Here is a 23,832-nt window from a genome sequence, read left to right as displayed (position 1 = left end):
ATAAAATACTATTTCATTTTCTTATTCTTAACTGAGCTGCAGTTTTTAAATAACTGAGGTTATTTAAAAACAGTAACAATGTGTTCAATCATTTATGGTTTTATACACACACACACACACACACACACACACGCAAACACTCACAGATATAAAATGAAATAAATGAAAGCAATGATATAAGACATGGGAAGGAGGAGTTAGGGTTATTTTGTTATAAGATAATCCCAGTATCTGTAAAGTGATTTAGCGTTCTTTGAAAATGGACACAGATGCAAACCACAGGGTGACAATAAAAAGTAAAAACAAACAAATAAATATAATTTATATGCTAGAAAGGAGAGAAAATGAAACCCATATAAAATGTTGAATTAAACCACAAAAGACAGAAAACAAGTGAAAGACAAAAAAGAGAAACAGAAAACAAGGGCAACAAATAGAAAACTAAAAAATATATAGATATTAATTTCACTGTATCAGTAATCACTTTGAATGTTAATGCCCTAAAGGTACCAATTAAAGAATATAGACTGTTAGAATGAATAAAAAAGTTAAAACCCAATTATAAGAAACCTACTGTAAGTGTAAAGATACATACGGAGTAAAAGTAAACGGAGGGGGAATAATACTCTATGCTAACACTAATCAAAAGAAAGCAAATTTAATTCATTTCAGACAAGGCATACTTCAAAGCAAACAAAGTTACTGGTCATAAAGAGGGGCACTAAGGAGTGCCTGGGTGGCTCGGACGGTTAAGCGTCTGCCTTTGGCTCAGGTCATGATCCTGTGATCCTGGGATCAAAGCCCACATCAAGCAGAGAGCCTGCTTCTCTGTCTCCCTCTGCCTCTCCCCCTGCTTGTGCTCCCTCTCTCTCTCAAAGGAATACATTAAATCTTAAAAGAAAATAAAGAGGGCATTACATAATGTTATGAGATTAATTTTCTAAGACCTGCAATCCTTAATGTGTACATCCTTAAGAACAGAGCATTAACTTACACAAGGCAAAACCTGATAGAACCGCAAAGAGAAATAGATGTATCTATTACCACAGCTGGAGACTTCAACACCCTTCTATCATAAAGGACAGATCCAACAGGCAGAAAATCAGTAAGGACATAGTGAATTCAACAATCAATCAAGTGAATATAACTGACATCTACAGATTACTTAATAGCAGAATACATATTTTCTCAAGCTCACATGAACAATAACCAAGACAGACCACATTCTGGGCCATAAAACAGACTTTACTAAATTTAGAAGAATAGAAATTACAAAGTGTCTGCTCTTACACCACAAAGGAATTAAACTAGAACTCAGCAACAGAAGGGTAAGTGAAAAATCCCTCCAAATACAGAGATTAAACAAAACAACACACTTTTAAATAACATATAGATCAAAGAAGAAAGCAACAGAAAATAAGTAGTATTTTGAACATAACAGAAATGAAAATTGTGGGACAGAGTGAAGGAAGTCCAAATCCAAATATATTAGAAAAGAATCAGTAATCTAAGTTTTCACCACTGGAAATTAGAAAAAGAAGATTAAATCCAAAGGTAGAGTTCTAGCTAATGCAATAAGACAAGAAAAGGAAATAAAAGACCTATAGATTGAGAAGGAAGAAATAAAACTGTCCTTGTTCACAGATGACATAATCATCTATGTAGAAAATCTGAAAGAACTGATAAAGTAACTCCTAGAATAAGCAATTATAAGGCCGTAGGATACAAGATTTATATATAAAAGCCAATCACTTTCCTATATATGAACAATACAGAGCTTGACATTAAAAACACAGTACTATTCACAACAGCACTCCAAAATGAAATACTTGGTCACACATCTAACAAAATATGTATGTAACATCTGTATGAGGAAAACGATAAAATGCTGATTTTAAATAAAAGAAAATAAATGCAGAGATATTCCACATTCAAGGACTGGGAGACTCAATATCATCAAGACGTCAGTTCTTTCCAAATTGGTCTATAGAGTCAGTGCAATCCTAATTAAACCCCCAGCATATTCTTCTGTGGATACTGACAAACTGATTCTAAAGTTTAGAGAAAGAGGTAAGAGACATAATATAATACTGAAGGAGAATTAAAGCCAGAAGAGTGACATTACCTGACTTCCAGGCTATACTGGTATCAGCAAAAGAACAAAGAGATCAGTGGCACAGAAGATATGACCCTGGTAATGGCGATAACTTTTTAGATACAACACTAAAGGCACAATCCATGAAAGAACGAACTGATAATGTGGACTTCATTAAAATTAAAAACTTCTGTTCTGCAAAATAGAATGTCAAAATAACAATAAGACAAGCCATAGACTGGAGAAAATATTTGTAAAAGATATCTGCTAAAGGACTGTTATCCAAAATATACAAAGAACTGTTAAAAACCAACAATAAAAAACCAAACCCAATTTTATAAATGGGCCAAGATCTCAAAAGGTATTCCACCAAGAAAGATACACAAATGGAAAGTAAGCAAATGAGAAGATGCTGCATACCTTAAGTCATCAGGGAAATGCAAATTAAAATAATGAGATACCGCTACACAACTAGTAGAATGGCCAGAATCAGAACACTTAAAATGCCAAATGCTGGGGAGGACATGGAGCAAGAGGAGCCCTTACTGACTGTTAGTGGGAATTCAAAATGGTACAGCTACTTTGGAAGACAATTTGCTAATTTCTTACAACACTAAACATACTCTTTCCACATGATCCAGCAATTGTGCTCCTTGATATTTTCTCAAAAGATTCAAAATCTTATGTCCAGGCAAAAATCTGCACAACAAAGTTTATAGCAGCTTTGAAGGGATAAAGTGTGGTATACCCAGACAATAGAGAGTATTATTCAGTATTTTTTTAAAAAAAAGTCATGGAAGAATTTTACATGTATATTACTAACCGAAAGAAACCAATCTGAAAAGGCTATTCTAACTATATGACTTTCTGAGGCAAACTATAAAGATAGTAAAAAGGTAAGTGGTTGCCAGGAGTTGTGTTTTGGTGGGGTGGAGTAGAGGTGAATAGAAGGAATATAGAGAATTTTTAGGGCAATAAAAAAACTCCATGATACCATAATGATGGATACACGTCATACATTTGTACTTGTAGTGCAGGGAGAAAATCTTTGAGAAAACAATAGGGAGGAATTTGTAGAAACACCATCAGGAAAAGAATGATAAATTCAGCTGCATTAAAATTTAGAGTATCTATTCATCAAAACACCCTTTAAGAGAGTGAAAAACTACCAGAAACTAAGAGATATTGCCCATAAATAAAACTAAAAATGGAGAAATGCCACTGAAAATTTTATTATTCAGATTACTCAGAAACAAGGTCATAGAACACCACTTAGTTAAATCATTTTATAAAGGAAAAATCACAGCTATTTCTATAATCTTACAAATGCTCAGTATCTCTTATTCCTAGAACACGTAAATCCTATAGACCAATTTGTCTAATTTGTTCAGAGTCTTCTGTACACATCAATGTCAATGTTTCCTATACATGCTGAAGAAAGTCTTGCATATGAATAGTTACAACTGGAAAGTTTGTACTAGCACTATGCCTAATAACAACAAAAACATGCAAACAACTGAAATATCCACTGGCTAGAGAAAAAGAAGTAAGTGGTTACGAAAAGCACAGGAATGCAAAGCAAATAAAATCCAAGGTAATTGCTACCTCTAGAATGAAAAGCAAGGAGATGGGACTGGGGTTGCTCTCTAAGTTGTTTGCTGGTTTCTCAGGTGTTCATTAAATATACTGTTTCTATGTATTAAATATGTCATAAATCTTCCATCAGAAGCTCACTGATACATGTGCCTTTATTTGTCCACAATGAAATGACCTTCAGGAACTTGAAAGTAAGCAAAATTGGGTACAAGAGCTATAATGGCTTCTAGGTCTATTAGGTCTAACTGACCTAATACGTGACTGAGAGCATTAACATTTTGAAAGAATGTACCTATCCATCAAAAGGATTTAAATAGCCTATAGAAGCACAGAAAATGAGTCAAAGACAAATACTTACAATGCCTCTCTATGCATATCTTGAGGAAAAACCTAGTGTTTTTTTCAGCTAGTGTTAAGTAACACTTCTCCAGAGGTCTCATTTCTGCAGATCTGGTGAGGAGAGGCACTGTTTGCCTTTGTTTCAGACTATTTCTATGCCAAGATGTGTGTAAAGTGAATCCATCGAAGTATAGTGTCTTCCCAGTTATCAATTAGGTTTGTTTAGTATCCAGTATGACTACAACACTGTCTCCCTCCCTGGCAAAAGTCAGGCAAAACTTACTGTCCTTTAAAAAAGACTTGGGTTCCCTAAGCCCAGGGTTCGAATGCTGTGATGCAAACTCACTGAGTGTGCAACATCTACCGAGCACCTCAGCACCAACCCCAGGGGGCCAAGAAGGCCAGGGGACCAACACAATCATGAAGCTCAAGCTACTTTATTGTGCTCTTAGTAATAATGCCCTTTGTCTCTCATCTACCAGTCTTATCTTCTGTCAGCATCCATACAAATGGCAGGTTAACCTGTTAGCTGGGATGAAAATATCGGACTCTTTTCTTTGTACTTCTTGTTTAGACCTTTTGGCAAGACCATTCTGTTGCAGGGAAGGATCCATCAAGCTATCCAGCCAAAGGCAATTCAACATCCAAAGCATGTAAGTACTCTGTTGAGCATGTGTGCATGAAGCTAGATTCTGGCAATCATCTAGTATCTCATGAAGATCTATTTTTCTGTAGACACTACTAAAACAAGCTACCACTAGTACTACAGTCCACATGATAGCTTAAATTAAATTTTCCATTCTAATTTTTATTAAACATTTTTCTTAAATTTGATTATTTTATGCCATGAAAGATGACACATGTCTTAACATCCTGACAAAATATGGTTTCTGACCTTCACGTTTAAGGCCAGACTCTGTAATATGGGAAATTCATTCTGTGAGGCCTATTGGGGGACATCCAAATGGACAAGTGGTATACCACTATAACAGGACTGTGCCAAATATAAGTGTGCACTATTCCTGTTAAGAAACTCTGTAATTACTTATTAAATGCATAGTTAATATCTACTGTAGCTTTAAAGGAGAATACCTACTCCACTCTAATCCCTAATAAACTGAGTTCACTTATTTTAACATCAGCAAATGTGTAATTAAATGTCTAGTTATACAAACTCATAAAACATAACCCTTGTTTCTCTATGTCACATCAATCTTAGAGATAAGGAAAAGTTGTAAAGAAGCTGGAATTTAGATCCTAACAGTCTGGCTCCAGAAGCCGTGTTCAAAATCCCCAAGCTAAGAGCTGCCTGCCAAATGTTGTTTACTTCCCTCTCTGCAGTGACCTAGCATTATTTTGTAGTTTTCTGCAGTGTCACTATATTCTTCAACCGCCCCACTACTACCATCATTGCCATGCTGGGAGAAGGGCTCAGTTCTTTTCTCTCCCATCAGTCAAAAGAGTAGCTTAAAGTTTATAGCTCTCTCAGCCAAGAAAGGTAGGCCAGGTTAAGTTTCCAGGGTCTGGGATGATATCAGTCTATTGTAACTCTGCGTCAGAGTCACCAGGTTTTTTCCCACTGCTCAACTATATGAATCACAGGTCTACTTCAGGATGTTCGTACATCCCACTCTCCTCCACTAGTGAGTTTTTCTGCCCATCACTCAAGATATTGGAACATATTTTGTATTTAAAAGTATTAAGATTGGGATACCCCCAATCTTAACTATCTTATTTCCTAGGATGCCTAGATGCTAATGAGCAAAACAACTCCACATGGATTATTTTGATTCCAAAATCCCTGGAAAAGGTATGCAAACTATTTTCAGCCTCTATTTTTGCTATTATTTTTCTCAAAGTGAAACTGGCTTAAAATTACTTTTTCCTTCTTGTATCAATTAATTTTTCTTGCATTTCTTATAAAATTTCATAGTAAACTTAGACAAAAACATGCATAAACTATAGATAATTTCTATCCCCCAGATGAGGCAGTTTGTCATGGAGGATGCTATGAAGAGCAATATAAAGTTATAGAAGTGCTTTCAATAGTACTCAGCATACAGTAGAGACCAGCTATGATAAGGTTCAAGGAGCCATACTTAATCAGATTTAATGAAATATAAAGCTGCCTGTTTACCATAAAAGGAAACACTTTAATCTGAGTTAGAATAAAAAGGAAGAGAAGGAGAAGAGGAAGAGGGCAGAAGGAAGAAACATTTAACATTTGTAAATAACCTCAGAATTCTTACAACAACAAGTATTAATCTAATGACATTCAGAGGTACTTAATGATTCTATGCATGGATTTCTTCACTGACAAAAACTAAAGATATTGTTTCTGCTCAAGTGTAATATTGGAATCAAAAGCACTTAGTGAAACACCAAAAGACTATAAAAATCTCATTTTAAATAGTCTTCTTGATTTCCTAAGACAATTACAGAGGTCAGATAAAATTATTAAACATGAAAACACATATAACACTTCTAACAATTAATCTGAAAATAATTAAATATGAGAATGAAAGTCATCTTCCAAAGTAAAAGCAGAACGATTCTCTGAAATTACTGTGTTGCTTTCAGTAATTTTATTTATGATAAACACCAGGAAGAAATACTATCAGGTTTCTTTATGCCACTTCATAGACCATGATATTAGAGGGGAAAATGTGAAGAATATCAATATAAACTGCAGTTCTAGGTACTGGGGGAACACTCATGTGTTTGACAGAACAAATCAAGACAATCAAACACTATCATAGAAAAAAGAGTCTCATCTTCTGAGGAGAAAAAAAAAGCCTCACAATAGATGACAATACCAATGTGTTTGAAAAATGGCCAACGTGAAAATGAAAGGGGTAAAGTGTGAGGACAGTGGGGAAAGTGGAACTTCAGTTAAGTAAACAATTAAAAACTATCTGATCACAGAAAGATTAGAGATTCATCTTTTTCACCATGAAATAATCATGAGTTTATTTAATGATGATATACATCATTCAGAATAGAAGAGCCCACATGTCCTTACATACAACCTCTGGATATTAGGTCAGTCTTTCACCCTGTGCTAATAGGAGTGGGAAGTGGGAGTGGACCTATACTGGTGGTGACAGAGGTAATTGTCCTAGTCTTGCCCATCTCAGATAATGGCATCGTTACTCATTCTCTTGCTTAGACCTCAAACTTAGAAGGCATCCTGGACTCTAATTTATTATCCAGACTCTTTTGGTTCTTCCTTCCAGAATTTACTCCTTATTTAACCATTTCTGTCTAGTCCAAATCACCAAAATCTTTCACCTGGATGAAAACAATAGCTTCAAAATTGGTCTTAATTCCACTCATGACCACATCCTAACTGTCCATTCTCCGCACCGACGCCATAATAATGTTTTAAAAATGCAACTGGGACCTTAATTGGAGATTAAAAACCTTCCCATTGTTTCTCATCGAAACTAGAACAAAATTCCTACTCCTCCCAATAGCCTACTCTATCCAAACTCTACTAAATTCTCTAACTATAACTTGCAGTATATTACCACCTTTACTCACTAAACTGCAGGTCTATCAGAATGTTTCTCTGACATACCAAGCTGCTGCTTGGATATCCCGTCCCTCACCCCTGGATTTTCACATGACTACTGTGTTTTGTTTTGGTATTATTCATATCCTCATATAAATAGTTTCCCAGAGGACTTTCCCTATCACCTTGGAGCTCCATGTAAGTCCCCCTCTATATTCCTACTATTCTATTTCCCATTACTTTTTTCATAGCACTGTTACTATCTGAAATATTATTGCTTTAACTTATTTACTATCTATCTCCCTCACTAGCATTTATATCCTTCATGAGGCTAGGGATCTTATTTTTCTTGTTCACAGCTATTGTCGGGGCTTAGAATAGGGCCTGGCACATACTAGGTGCTCTAGCATTTATCACACGTATATATTTCAAAAACATATCAATGTCTGCATGAATGAATGATCTTCCTTCACCCCTAAAATAACAGTATGGAAGTAAGTTTTATTATCATTGATATTTACATATGAGAAAACAGTGAGACAGAGAAGGATTAGCTTGTAATCTGAAGGAAATTAAAAGGACAGGATTTAAAACTAGATCTGCCGTTGTCTGAAGCCCAAGATCTTACCCACTGGTGGAGAAATTTCTATCCAAGGAACAATTTTTCTCCCAGTGCCTAGCTTGGTTCTATTAAGCAAACAAGACCTTATGAAAAACAGCAAAATAACAAGTTTAGGCAGGAAATGTAAAACTACAGATTAAATTTACACAAGGCAAAAAGAAACATCTCTTTGCTCAAAGGTTGCCATGATTAGCCTTGCCACTCTCTTGCCAATCAGCCATAAGTATGATTAAACCAGGATCTGGCACTTGACACAAAGGAAAGCCATATACTTATAAGCTAGCCTAGAACAGTAGCTCTGCCCCAAAGTGGCAATGTTGGATAGAGTGTACAACATTTTATCTCTTCTCTGCCTAACTGGCCCATCCTGTAACCTTGGAATGGAGAGCTATGTAGCATATATAAATAAACCTGCCCTGAGCTGAACCAATCGGCTTCCTTCTTATAAGAGTATGAAATTGGTTAAAAAAAAAAAAAAATGGAATTGGTTTGGGACTATAGGGATCTAGGTTGGAATGTCATGTTGACTGAAGAGCTAAGCCTGACATTCTGATAGTTGTAATACACTACTAATCAATGAAGCAACAAAGAACCTAGACCCCAGAAAAAAAGGATGAAATGGATATGTAAAGAGAAACAGAGATTAAATGATCATGCTGAGTTTGTATGAATAAGATAGAGGGGAACAGTGGTAATGGGAAGAGAGAAGCTACTTAATGCCTAGCATCTCAAAAGTCCTAGCTGTATTTATTCTCAAAATGAATTCTGAGAAATGCCACTGAGTCATTAAAATAAAGTCACACATCGCACCTCCCCCCACCCCCGGCCGGGTAAATATATACAATGGAACATTACGCACCCAACAAAAAAATGAAATCTTGCCATTTGCAACAACATGGATGGAACTAGAGGGTATTATGCGAAGTGAAATAAGTCAGAGAAAGACAATTATCTTAAAATCTTTCTGATGCGTGGAATTTAAGAAACAAGGCAGAGGATCATAGGGGAAGAGAGGAAAAAATGAAACAAGACAAAACCAGAGAGGGAGACAAACTATAAGAGACTTATAATCATAGGAAACAAAATGAGGGTTGCTGGATGGGGAGAGGGGTGTAGGGATGGGGTAACTGGGTGATGGATACCGGGAAGGGTGTTGTACTGAGCACTGGGTATTATATAAGATGGATGAACCACACACCCTGTACCTCTGAAAACAAATACATTATGTGTAAAATTAAAAAATTATAATATAACAAAGGAAAGTCACCAAGTGATCCTAAATTAATCAAGTTCCCAGGACTGAATAAGACCAGGAATAAACCAAATCAAAACGTCATTTGCTTCTAAGCTGATGCTGTTAGCATTTATCCATTCTCTCATTCAAAAAATGCTAACTAGGGGCGCCTGGGTGGCTCAGTGGATTAAGCCGCTGCCTTCGGCTCAGGTCATGATCTCAGGGTCCTGGGATCGAGCCCCGCATCGGGCTCTCTGCTCCGCGGGGAGCCTGCTTCCTCCTCTCTCTGCCTGCCTCTCTGCCTACTTGTGATCTCTCTCTCTGTCAAATAAATAAATAAAAATCTTAAAAAAAAAAAAAATGCTAACTAGAGGCTCACTTTATTCAGAAACTTCTAGGTTCCTGAAGATATTAGGGAACAAACCAAAAGTACAAATAGAAAAATCAAATACATTAAAGTTAGGAAGTGATAAATGTTATTAAGAAAAATAAAGCAGAATAAAGATATAGTAGTGATAGAAAAGTTGCTATTTTATTTAGAGTACCCAGGGAAGGGTTCATAGAAAAGGTAACCTCAAGTCAGAGGTAAACTGTATGAAAATCTAGGAGAAAAATGTTCCAGATAGAAAAAAGAGCAAATGCAAAGCAAATGTCTTCCCTAACAAGCTGCATGTTTGAGATCCTCAGGTTAAAATGAGAATCATGTGGGCTTTAGTCATAGCCACTATGCCAACAGACACTAATACATCTTATAAATAACATCTATCAAGAAGAGTATTTTAAAACGTTTTAAATTTTTTTTTTTTTAAGATTTTATTTACTTATTTGACAGACAGATATCACAAATAGGCAGAGAGGCAGGCAGAGAGAGAGAGGAGGAAGCATGCTCCCCACTGAGGAGAAATCCCAACAGTGGGCTCGATCCCAGAACCCTGAGATCATGACCTGAGCTAAGGCAGAGGCTTAACCTAAAGGTGCCCCTAAAACGTTTTTTAAAAAGCACTTTGATTGGCTTCTGATTTTGTAGACATACACTGGGTATGGTTTAAACCACATGACTTCATATTGAAACAGTTAAAATGCTTATTTAACAATGAAAGCATTTGTTTCTATCACTAAAAGAAATGGGGTCATAAATGGTCTAACAGATTTGATAACATTTCTGAGTGACATAAAAATAGGGTTACAGCCCATTATTAAGGTCTCATTTTTAGATCAACTGGAACAATTAGAAGGTTGTATACTTTACCCAAAGGAAACACTTTCACTAAGTTGATTTAGGAGTACATTACTAGTATCTGAGGTAAACTACAAGAAACAACTCAATGAAATTTATCAATCTATTTGCCAAAACAGGTATGTTTGCTCAGGATATTTTTCATAACATCTCCAATCTGAGAAGCTTCATGTAAAGTTAGGAAAACTTTTGGTTCCTAAGAGGCTAATATGGCTTTTCCTCCCAGATAATGAAACCATAACATACTTTCCTTTTTCACCTTTGTAATAAAAAAATGTAAAGTCGGGGCACCTGGGTGGCTCAGTGGGTTAAAGCCTCTGCCTTCGGCTCAGGTCATGATCCTGGGGTCATGGGATCGAGCCCCGCATTGGGCTCTCTGCTCAGCAGGGAGTCTGCTTCCTCCTCTCTCTCTCTCCCTGCCTTTCTGCCTACTTGTGATTTCTGTCTGTCAAATAAATAAATAAAATCTTAAAAAAAAAAAAAAGTAAAGTCAAATTTATGGTTTAATTTAATCACATTCTCCTAGATTTCTGCTGTTTATTTTGTCTGACAAAGGCAGATAGTCTTAATGTTTTTCTCCAATATATCCAATTTCTATACATATGAATAACACACTGAAAAATATTTAATCTTCTCACCTGATTGGCTTGGCTTTGCAAGTAAACTCTTCTGGCATTCAGATCTTCAAAGGCAGAAGGTCTTGAGCTTCTATAAGGCTCACTGGTAACAACTGTCTCTTGCTGGAAAAGATGATCTTTCACTAGAGAACTGGAAGTGTCCTCTTCAGTTGCCTAATGGGAATAATCCCCCAAATTCATTAGTTGCCAGAATATAAACAAAAACAAAGTAAGAGAGTTTCAGTCTATCAAGTATTTAGCAAATCATTAAGTACCACTACCATCACTATAAATGGCAATTCCCCAAACTCAAATAATTATGATTAGGGAGCCAGGTCAAAATAAAATAACAATAATATTAATAATAAATCAATTTTATGAGCAAAATGGGTTTCCTTATAGAAAACAACTTAGGAAGAATCAAAAGCCTAACCATGCCACGTGAGAGAGATAATCTAACTAAAATGAAGCTTTAAACGAGAAGAGACATACATACATAGAAAATGAAGAAATTATTACAGAGAAGAAACAAATCAATATAAGTGTTGTCTTGTAAGTTAAAAAAGCATGTACCGGGGCACCTGGGTGGCTCAGTGGGTTAAAGCCTCTGCCTTAGGCTCAGGTCATGATCCCAGGGTCCTGAGATCAAGCCCCGCATCAGGCTCTCTGCTCAGCAGGGAGCCTGCTTCCACCTCTCTATTTGCCTGCCTCTCGCCTCTCTGCCTACTTGTGATCTCTGCCTGTCAAATAAATAAATAAAATCTTAAAAAAAAAAAAAGCATGTACCAAGGACTGTGCTGTGCTATATGATACAGGGGAACAAAAGAAAACCACAGTCCATGATCTTACTGAATGAATGAAAGAATTAATTAGCCTGAACATGCTGATTCAACTCAGGCACACGAGACTTAGGTAGGGGATAGGCTCAATGACAGGCCCTAATGACATGTTTTTTAAGTTTCATAAATAATTTGTTTAAAGAAATGCAGTAATTATTTGCCATTACTTTTCCTGTTACTGTGTAATTATTTGAAAAGATTGTGAAAGCCAAATAAAAATGAAGAAATACTTTCACTGCCTTAACTTAAAATAATACTTTGGAATAATCACTACAGGGCTAAAAATCTTAAAGGTGCAAACATTTATGAACTTAAAAAAAAAAATCAAACATTTAAAAATTTGGTGCTCTAAAACTGAGTAATAAAATTAATAAAGTAGCTAACATATTTTAGTTTATAAATGCAGGTTTTAGTCCTTGCCCTGGAACAAAGTAGTCTTGTGACATTTAATTTCTGTGGAATTGGTTTCTTCAATTATCAAATACTTTTAATACCTATGCTATTTTATCACATGGATTTTCTTAAGGATTTAGTGAGATGGTAATATATGTGAAAATGCCCTGAAAACTAAAAGCAACTGAACTTTTAAAAATATATTTGAGGGGTGCCTGAGTGGCTCCGTCGTTAAGCGTCTGTCTTTGGCTCAGTTTGTGATCCCAGGGTCCTGGGATCGAGCCCGGAGTCAGGGTCCCTACTTGGCAGGGAGCCTGCTTCTCCCTCTCCCACTCCCCGCTTGTACTCCCTCTCTTGCTTTCTCTCTGTTAATAAATGAAATTGTTAAAAAATAATAAATAAAAATATATTTGAGAATGTAATATCACTTAAAACTAAATGTCAAACCTAGTTAATTGTTCTTTTTAGCTAATTTCCATTACAATTGTCCCAGTGAGTTATGTTAATGCTAAATTAATTACTAGAAATAAGTTAGTCAAATACTAGTAACCAGCAAACATTCTTTCGAAATGAAAGATGAAAATTGGAAAGAGTAAAAAATTTCAAGAGAGGTATTAAAATGTTCTAGACAGTTTTTAAAATAAAATAATTCAAGTAACTATCAAAAATCATAAGCAGACTGAATAGAAGAAAACATGGGGGACTGGGAGGAGGTTTAGAGAAAGGGCCTAAATTAGAAACTTGTCTCATCCAACTAAGGTATAAAATTTAAGCAATTCACTTCTCTAAGTGGTTTTATTATAAACTGGATATATTTGCACCAATAACTTTGGGGTTAATTGGAATACTCAAAATATTAAAATTTGTAAGCAAGCATGAATTGCTCTAGTCGCAGCAGTAGTGGTGGCAGAAGTAGTACTCATACCAGTAGTAACTACAAAGTAATTATCCTTATAATGGTGACACCTATTTGGACCAGGTTGTTTTTATTGAATTCCAATCTAATTGAGAAGTATTTTAAGATCTAAGATAAGCCTACTGAAAAATTTGTATCTGAACAAATATAAACTTGTTATATAATACAAGTATTTTACTCTACTGACTTGGGTTTGTTCTATTTATATTCTGTACATGAAGCAAAAACACATTTCATTTTGATTAAGAACACATTTTTTTTTTAAAGATTTTATTTATTTATTTGACAGACATATCACAAGTAGGCAGAGAGAGAGGAGGAGGCAGGCTCCCTGCTGAGCGGAGAGCCTGATGCGGGGCTCAGGAGCCCGGGATCATGACCTGAACCGAAGGCAGAGGCTTTAACCCATTGAGCCACCCAGGTGCCCCAAGAACACATTTCTTCTTTAAAGGGAACTATAAAGAGTGTTGATTATTTCATTATTAAATAAATAAAAATGTGTTTGTTATTTGGGTAACAAACAATTTAGTTCTACTTAAAAATGTTTACCAAAACAGCTATAATTAACCTAATAACTATAGTTACATCACTGAACTTATAACTACACCTAAATGGGTCTCAGCTAGTAAAATAAGGAAAACAGTCTTCAGGTGTCTTATATGGTAAGAACAAACAACTCCCCTCCCCCATCTATTATAGAGTCTACAATCTACAATCAGGTCGATTATCCCTGAACTGTGAGAAACAAACTAACATATTTACAGAATCACAAACTAAGAGAGTATTTTCCTACTACTTAATTATATCTCCCTCAGCAAGTTATAAATTTTGATGTATACTGGAAGAGTTTTTAAAAAAGCAGTAATAAGTAAAAATGCCATTCTTATTCACTGCTAATTCTAAATACATGAGGAAAATCTGGAACAACCATTTGTGAAAGTAGAATGTATAAGAAAGTTTTTAAAACATTCAAACATTTTGACAAATTCTTGAATCTTGCAAAGAAAAAGGGTACTAAATGGATGAAGCTTTAGGCAAAAGTATTTTTCTCAGAATTACTTTTAATAGTAAAATAGTAAAAAATGAAGAAATAACCCTAATATCCCAAAACATGGCAATCATTACATAAATTATGGTATCCCCACTTAATGGAATATTGAGCACTCATTTGAAATTAGGCTTATGACTAATATCCACTAGATGGGGAAACACTTAGTTTTTAGAAGTCAGTATACAAAATTTTATTTATAGTATTATCACGACCATAAAAAAAATAAAAGATTGAAAGCATATAAAAAGAATGTTAACACTTATCCTTAATGGTTTGACTGAGTAATTTTCCAATTTTTCTAGAGCTTTACTTTTATGCTGGCCACAAACAATATCACAATTGTTTGTGATACAGAATTACAATATTAAAGAAAAAAAATATATATATACACGCGTGATTAAAACACTCAAGTAATTTAACTAGGGAATTAGTCATATGCTTTTTGGTTTAAATACATTTTTCCCCCTACTCTGTATGTGAAATAATGAACTAAGATATTCTTTAACCCTTGCCCCAAACGCATCTGCACTCATGCAAAATATCTTTCTGTCGATTAAAAAAAAACTATTTTCTAAACAAGTTCACCTTCTGAGTATCTCTCAAATCCATTTTCTCTCATTATCTTTTTTTTGCATATGTTATACCAGTAGGCCTTTAACTGATCTCCTTGTTTCCAGCCTTGGGGAAGGCTATTCATGCAAATCTATTTGTCTTTCTGCTTAGAGCCCTTCTAAGATTTCCAATTATCAAAGCTCTTTTGGGGAAGGCTATTCATGCAAATCTATTTGTCTTTCTGCTTAGAGCCTTTCTAAGATTTCCAATTATCAAAGCTCTTTTGGGGAATCCTGAACATACTGGAGAGTGGAAGGGAAGAAAATCAGTATTCTCTGAGGAACACCTTCGAAGAAATATAATTTACACAAATCCACAGAAATGGGCCCTCTTACCCCAGTTAATCTTTTATTTTGTTTTGTTTTGTTTTGCTATTTTAAACAATGTCGCTAAGAACATTCCTTTACAGACTTTATGGTATTTATGCACATGAGGTTTTTCTGGTAAATATCCGGGAATAAAAATGGTGGATTACAGGATATACCTATGAATGACCCAGTTTACATAATAAAAATTCATTTCAAAGGTGGTTCTAACAATTCACATATCCATATTCTTTCTCACCAAGCCAGGCATTATTGTAACTTGCACTTTTATGTACCTATCTGCTATTTAATTTTTACAATAATTAATTTCTATTTAATTTCTTACTAAAAGTTACATAATATTTTCTTTCTGGAAACAAGAAACTCTGAGAATGAACAAAAGAACTAACAAATGAATGGATAGGATTGTTATTTTACCATGTCTCCTAATACTAATTCATCCTCAAATCTTTTGGTTTCATAAATATTGATGTGCTTGTTTCTTACCCATTCTACATTTCACACTTCTGATTCTTCATACATGTCATTTCCACTGCCCACAATGACTATCTTCAATTTTTCCACAAGAAAAACTCTTGACAATGTCAGCTATAAACTCTTAATAAAAGTCTTTAGTGATCCACTCCCCAATTTAATCATTCCCTCCTCTAAAGCTCCTCAAAAACACTTTTATCTATCACTCTATAATCTGTGTTCTTTTATTTATATTTCTGCCAAGAGCCAGTAATGCGAGACTTTGCCTACATTTTATCCCTAGGGCTTATAATTATGCCTGTCATATAGTATCATGTAAATAACCTTTAACATGCAATCATCCACAAATCAGATCACATTATAGTAATATAGACTCTTAGAAGTAAATCTGGTACAACAGGAATGAAAATGTAGAAAAAAAAGTCTTTTTTTTTTTAAAGATTTTATTTATTTATTTGACAGAGAGAGATACAAGTAGGCAGAGAGGCAGGCAGAGAGAGTGAGAGGGAAGCAGGCTCCCTGCCGAGCAGAGAGCCCGATGCGGGACTCGATCCCAGGACCCCCAAGATCATGACCTGAGCCGAAGGCAGCGGCTTAAACCACTGAGCCACCCAGTCTTTAACAAAAAATCTCACCCACAAAAGAAATAATTCTAATAAATGTAAAAGTTCAAATTACACAGAAAAATTCTGCTCATTATCCCAACCCCATGGAATAACACCTACGATAATTTGACATAGAGCTTTCCAGACTTCTTAATGCATGTGTGTTGGTTCATATCCTACAAAGAACATGGTTTCATATATTAGTATATGCCTGTGGTGCTTTTTCTCACTTCAAAATATATCATGGACCTCTCACCACATCAGTTTGTACCTTGGGCTTTGAAAGGTTGCAGAAAAGTTCAGTACTTTAGTGTCATCTAGTGTCATCTATTCTATAAGCAATACTCTAATTGCGAACCTTTAGATTCCTTCCAACTTTCTATTATATATGTTGCAATGCACGTCCTTATACACACAACCTGGTGCAGTGCTAATATTATTTCCTTAGGATTCATTCCCATAAATACAATCACTGAATAAAGAATATACATATATTTCCATTATAATACCAAGCTACCTTCTAGTAAGCTTATGTATCATTTGAAAACCCGTCAATAGTACATGTCAGAGAGACCATTTCCTCACATCTCTGTTCACACTGGGCTTTACCACTTACTGATCTTTGCCAATCTTATTTGTCAAATAAGAAAAATACTTTGTTATTTTCCAAGAACATACCTGCACTATTTCCATAATTAAAATTAATAAAAACCAAAACTTTAAGTTGGATACAACTGAGTAAAAAAGTATTCAGCTTAGTCAAATTTGAATGTTTTTAACGGAATTACAAACCCTTAAAAGTAACAATTACTATGGGAACATGGACATATTCTAAAGTTAGGTGTTGGGAAAAGCCAAAAATCTTTCACAAGAGCAGAAAATTTAACACATGATATACATAAAGACTGTACATACATTTGCATGCTCTCTGGCTTTAAAAAAAATTATCTATAGCAGTCCTATACACCCACATTCAATGCTCTTAGGATTGTGCTGGCATAGGCTCATCTGTATTATCTATATAGTAACTGGTGCCAATATTTAATGTACAGTGGAAATCTGTTTCACTCTCAGAGGCTGGTATAATAATTATTCTCCTATGGTTGCTAAGAGATTGTGTAGCTTTTTCTTTTTCTAAGACTACTATAGCAATTTAGGCAAAAGGATGCTGGGTAAAACAATAAAATAATTCCAGCTGTAGCTCTCTATCAGAACATAAGGCTAGATGACAGCTGCGGAGAAAATAGAAACAGACTTTGCTTCTCTCCTCCCTTTATCCCTTCTTACTGTGTAATTCTGAGTACAGACAACTTAGCGTTGTTCTGCAAACCTTTTTCAATATGATTCCCAATGAATAATCACATGTGGAAAAAGTGTTCTTGGTCTACTTGCTGTTCAAGAACTTACTCTCGTTTTTTGTTTTTTTTTAAGATTTTATTTATTTATTTGACAGACAGAGATCACAAGTAGACAGAGAGGCAGGCAGAGAGAGAGGAAGGGAAGCAGTCTCCCTGTTGAGCAGAGAGCCCGATGCGGGGCTTGATCCCAGGACCCTGAAATCATGACCTGAGCCGAAGGCAGAGGCTCTGAGCCACCCAGGCGCCCCACTCTTGTTTTTGTATATCACAAAACACAGGTTTAAAAATGTGTGTCTGGGTTATAACCAACAAGAGAAGATTTTAGTAATTATATTATTAGTTAATTTTAGCATGATGGAAGAAGAAGAGAAGATTTTAGTAATTATATTATTAGTTAATTTTAGCATGATGGAAGAATTTTAAAATGTTCTTTGACGAAGAAGTCTTACATTTTAGCATTGCATATGTTAAAAATGTTACCAAAACTGTTTTTCTTTTGGCATTTAAAATCATATACTCAAATTATGCAAACTTGGGAAGCACAGAAAAAATTACAATTCCACAAGCCCAGCAAAATCATCATTAATATTTTGGTGTAGCACCCAGTAGCAATTCATTTTAGATTTGACCACAATTATCTCCTATTCTGCTCATTAGATTTCTTTAGTTCCTTTGATTAGTTTAAGAGTAAGAATACACTAACCTGTGAGTTTTTAATCTTGCATTTGTCTGTGAGCTTTGTCTAAAAACATTAATAGCATATAAAGAATTTTAAGCAATGTGAACATAGTAATCAGTGATGAAACAATATGGAAGGAATGAGAAATGTACCAAGACATAATGTCCCACAAAAACAGAAAAAAGAAAACAAGTCTTCAACCCTAGGTTAATCAACAAACAAACCAAACCACTTTTCTAATAAAGTCAGTTTGATTTAAATGTGGTGTTAGATTTTCAGGAATTGTTTATTGTCTGTTAATTTGTTTTTTAGTTATTTTGTTCCTGGTAACGATATAAATTTATACAATCCTGTAACTGATAAATCTATTTTTAGGATTTTATCCTAAGGTCACACGTGGAAAAATACCAACAAAAATTAATGTAAGAGGCTGTGGAAAATAAAGGTTCAATAAAACATGAATGGTTAAATAAATTGTCTGGCACAGTTACATGATTAGAATGGCTAAATGCAAAAACTCAAGTCAGACTTTGTGGGTTCACATTTTAGGATTTATACTACTTAAGTTTCAACTACCACCATCACTACCATCACCAATACAAACAAGACTCCTTTCAAAACACGATCAAGGAGTGCCCAAGCTGGCTCAGTCCATGGAGCATGAGACTCTTGATCTCAGAGCTACAGGTCTGAGCTCCACACTAGGTACAGATAGTACATAAAAATAAAATGTTTAAAACATGCACACAATCAAAATGGAAAAGAAATTGATTCTCACGGTACTTTAAATAAAGAAATACGTATTTGAATACAAGCAAAAGAACAAAGAAAAACCTAGGCAAAACTACCTAAAGTTTTCACAGAAGTTATGTCTCGGAAGGAATAAATGATTCCTGATTTCTTCTTTATAATTTTCTAAATGCCCAAATATTCTGCTTAAAGATTGTATTAGTCTAAGAGTCAAGAACAAAATGTAAATGACAAACCATTATCCAAAAAGGTTATATGGCTCTTTGCTCCCTTGTTAGATAAAAACTCAATGTGAAATATACTAAAGTTTTGGGAACTCAACTATGGAATAGTACTTCATGTGGGATGGTGACAGTCACAGTAACTTAGCATCCATTTGCTAGCTAAATAATGCCTTTCCACGGAGGTGACTTCGTGGCTCTGCTGGTTGGGCATCTGACTCTTGACTCTGGTTTGGATCATGATCTCTGGGTTGTGAGACTGAGTCCCCCAAGTGTGGCTCTGCACTCAGTGGGTCTGCTGGAGATTCCTTCCCTCTGCCCCGCGCTCTGCTCCCATGCTCAACACTGTCCCTCCCTCCAAGCACATAAATCTTTAAAAAAGGATAAAAATGCCTATCCACCTAGTTTTCAGAAACAAAGCCTAATTAAAATGTTACCACCTTTGAAAGTTATTGCGTGAACAATTCATACCCCCTTCCTCAACCAAAGTTACATTAAGCAATCAATAACTAACTATAAGTCATAATCTCTTAAATGATTTTGGTTAAGAAATGACACTATCGAAAGAGTAAGTTAGTCAAGTATTTCTCAGTGGCCAAAAGAAAATATAAGACAACCTTCCCTTTGGATCAACTGAGTTTCATCTTTCTTTCTCCCAAAAGCATGAAATCTGAGACCTTTTCCTCTTAGAACCACAACCTGTTGTGAGGTGAGTTTTATGGATTTTGTTACCAATCCAGCATATGTGAACAACAAGAGCCATTCTCTGGTCGGAGAAACACTGTAAAAATGATCTTATAACAAATACGAGATAGCATTTTGAAAAAAACAAAACAAAACAAAACAAAAACACTTTAACTGGCTCATTAAAACAGTCAAAGAAAGAAACCAATGAAAACAACATTCATACTTTTTTACAGCTAGTTTAAAAATCGTAAGTGTGTTGGGCGCCTGAGTGGCTCAGTGGGTTAAAGCCTCTGCCTTCAGCTCGGGTCATGATCCCGGGGTCCTGGGATGGAGCCCCACATCCGGCTCTCTGCTCAGCAGGGAGCCTGCTTCCCTTCCTCTCTCTGGCTGCCTCTCCGCCTACTTGTGATCTCTGTCAAATAAATAAATAAATTCTTTTTTAAAAAATTGTAAGTGTGAAGGTTTTTCTTTAAAAAACCCTTCTTGGGTACCACCTAGGTATGTCATCAGCACTGTAGTAAAAACATCAGGGATAAAAGATGCGCAAGATGCGATTTTACATCCAAATGAGGATGTATTTTATATAACCCTTCAAAGACAGATATGAAATAAAAAGGTAGACATCTTCCTGTTGATTTATGATGACTGGTAAAGACACAAAATTACTGAAAGCAGAAAGTGCCCACCAGCAAATAACCAAATGCCTCGTATAACTTTAGAACAGAAAAGGTGCTCAAATAACTGGTGAATAAATTGTTGAATAAATAATTAAAATGGAGAGGATTTCCACTCTGATATTTTAATGTCTTCAAGACATTTAATGATCTAAATAAAACACAATCATTACCTCTTCTGGCTTTAAAAAAAAAAAGATAATGGGATATTCTTTAAACCCATTTTTGTTGCCTTTGCAAATAATCACCAATGAAGTAAACCGGACATAACTACTACTATGAATCACAACCAAGTTGTAGTCAAAATAATTTCAAAATGTTTAGTTATGCCAAGCTCAAAGGTGAATTACAAAACAATGATGTAGTTTATTTCTGATACAGTGATTAAATTATTTTATAATCTCTAATATATTCTGAAGTAAGAATGACAGTAAACATTTTGGCATATCATGAAATCAATGGCACTAAGGTATATTTATAAGTTTTCTTTGTTCTAATTCTGGACATCGATTCTTTAAAAATTTTTCAAACAGGAAGTTCAGAAAAATTTATCTCACATATTTGCTAGCATCTCAGTATCCCCCACTCCTTTCTTGATATAATCAAGGTTAATGTATATATAATCAGGTTAGACTTTTTTAAACAACAAAGACGATTTTTTTCCTACCTGAACATACTCTCTGTTATAAAAGGGCTATAAAACCAAGATATAGGGCGCCTGGGTGGCTCAGTGGGTTAAGCCGCTGCCTTCGGCTCAGGTCATGATCTCAGGGTCCTGGGATCGAGTCCCACATCGGGCTCTCTGCTCAGCGGCGAGTCTGCTTCCCTCTCTCTCTCTCTGCCTGCCTCTCTGTCTACTTGTGATCTCTCTCTGTCAAATAAATAAAATCTTAAAAAAAAAAAAAAAACCAAACCAAGATATAATACACTCTTCTACTGGAAGACAGAATTTACCCTAAGCTAGATATCATATGAAAAACTGAGAACTGATGAAGATTAGGGATTAAAGGAACATGACTACAGATGTTAGCTTTCATTCTCATCATATTCCCTTCCTGCTCGTGTACTGGTTAGCTATCCCTGCGCAATAAATTACCAGAAAACAGCAGCTTCAAAGAACATACATTTATTATCCCACAATTTCTGTGAGTGAGAAATTTTGAAGCACCTTAGGTGAATGGCTCTGGCTTACAGTCCTTTAGGACATCACAGTAAAGGTACTACCCATGGCTGCAGTTATCTGAAGGCTTGTTTGAGGCAGAAAGACTTTCGTCCAAGATCAACCCATTTCCTTGCTGGCTGTTGAAAAAAGTCTTGGTTCCTCACCACGTGGATCTCCTCACAGAACCTCTCAAGTATCATTGCACACAGTAGCAAGCTTCTCCCAAAATGAGTAATTCAAGTAAAAGAGCAAGATGGAAGCCACAAATTTTCTTAGGACCTACTCTCACTTCCTCCACATTCTATTTGTTAGAAGTGAGTCATAAGCACAGTGACACTCCAAGAGAGGGGAATTAGACTAGAATGAAGACAGGAGTATGAAAGAATTTGGGGACATATTTTAAAACCACTACTGTTCACCACTTTTTGGACAAATAATTTAGTTTTCTCATATACAAAATACACACAGTCATCCCCCTCCCAAGGCTCCCCAGAAGTCTCATCTCTTTACAGCAACAACTTCACATCCAGGATGATGTGACTAACATTTAAATCAGTATATTTTAAGTAAAGGAGATTACTCTCCATAAAGCAGACAGGTCTCATTATGAAAAGACTTAAAAAAAAAAAAAAAAGACTTAGGTCCCCCAAAGAGGAAGTCTGCCATGAGACTGCCTTCCAACTCAAAACTGAGACATCAAAGTGTGTCAAAACTGCCATACATGCCTGCCTACCTACCTTGTGCATTTCTGACTTGTCAGTCCCCACAATCACTGAGCCCATTCCTTTAAAAAAACAAACCAAAAAAACGAACCACCACCCATAACAAACCAATCCAAGGAAACCAAACAAAAACAAACTCTCTATAACACATGTATACCTGTATCATGCCCACACATCCTATTGTTTCTGTTTCTCTGTGCTTCTTAACAAATACAGTGTTGAGGGGGCGGGGGTTGGGTGAGTCTGGTGGTGGGTATTAAGGAGGGCACATATTGCATGGAGCACTGGGTGAGGTGCATAAACAATGAATTTTGGAACACACACACAAAATTAAATTTAAAAAAAAAAACAACCAAATACAGTGTCAAGAAATTTTCTTAGAAATTTATATAAGTTGTTTATTTCTTAAGGTTAGTGATTTCCTCCCTATCCTTACATTCAGAAATTCCTTTCAAGGCAAACTACTTACTTGTAAGTCATCTTCTGTTCCTTCAGCTTCATTTTTAAATGTTGGGCATCCTAAGAAAACAGGTAGATGTTAATTACACAAAGAATTTTTGTCTTAGGTTTAATAATTGACTAATTGATTAAATCATTACAATACTATAGAACTGATCAGAAATCATTCTGGGCTGCCTGGCAACAAGTCAGATGTTGGCCACTCATACCTGCCTCTTTGTTAGGAGAATAAAGTGATTGTTTTCCTCTTTTATGGGTATATTTCCAGTAATTTTCTAACGAGATGTTGTCTGTGAAAGTGTACTATCCCTAGTAAGTCCTACCCCTGATTTTTCTAAAATGCTCAAACTGCCAGGCAGGGTATATGCGTTAAAACTTCTCTGGTGTTACCCACATGTGATTTATTCAATTTTCTAAATATTCTTACCCAGAAAACAGTATTTAATACCCCAAACAAAGATTTTAGTTGCTTTTGCAAGAAAGAAAACAAATAAGCCTTAAACTACTGTTTACAGCCAATAGCCAGTTGTTGCTATTGATCTTTGTGTATCAATGTCTCTCTGTATATTTTCCTAGTGTTCAAGAGGGTCTTTAGTTTCAATAAATTAATAAGGAAGGATGTCTTAGCAAAGTATTCTTAGTTTATGCTA

General features: G+C 35.4%; 1 protein-coding gene across 2 annotated transcripts in view; it reads right to left on the bottom strand.

Annotated features, from left to right (window-relative positions):
* SPRED1 (sprouty related EVH1 domain containing 1) overlaps window positions 1-23,832 on the bottom strand; it is a 110,186-nt gene that overhangs the window by 8,311 nt on the left and 78,043 nt on the right. For both annotated transcript variants that reach the window (XM_046009262.1, XM_046009263.1), the window contains exons 4-5: window positions 23,193-23,242; window positions 11,276-11,428 (exon numbers count right to left, since the gene is read on the bottom strand). In XM_046009262.1, the coding sequence (XP_045865218.1) occupies window positions 11,276-11,428; window positions 23,193-23,242 (203 nt within the window). The remainder of the gene's footprint in view (window positions 1-11,275; window positions 11,429-23,192; window positions 23,243-23,832) is intronic.

This window comes from Meles meles, chromosome 6, assembly GCF_922984935.1.
Source record: "Meles meles chromosome 6, mMelMel3.1 paternal haplotype, whole genome shotgun sequence".
In the NCBI taxonomy this organism is placed as follows: Eukaryota; Metazoa; Chordata; class Mammalia; order Carnivora; family Mustelidae; genus Meles; species Meles meles.
The sequence above is the reverse complement of the archived record's forward strand: the minus strand, read 5'-3'. Positions and strand labels throughout refer to the sequence as shown.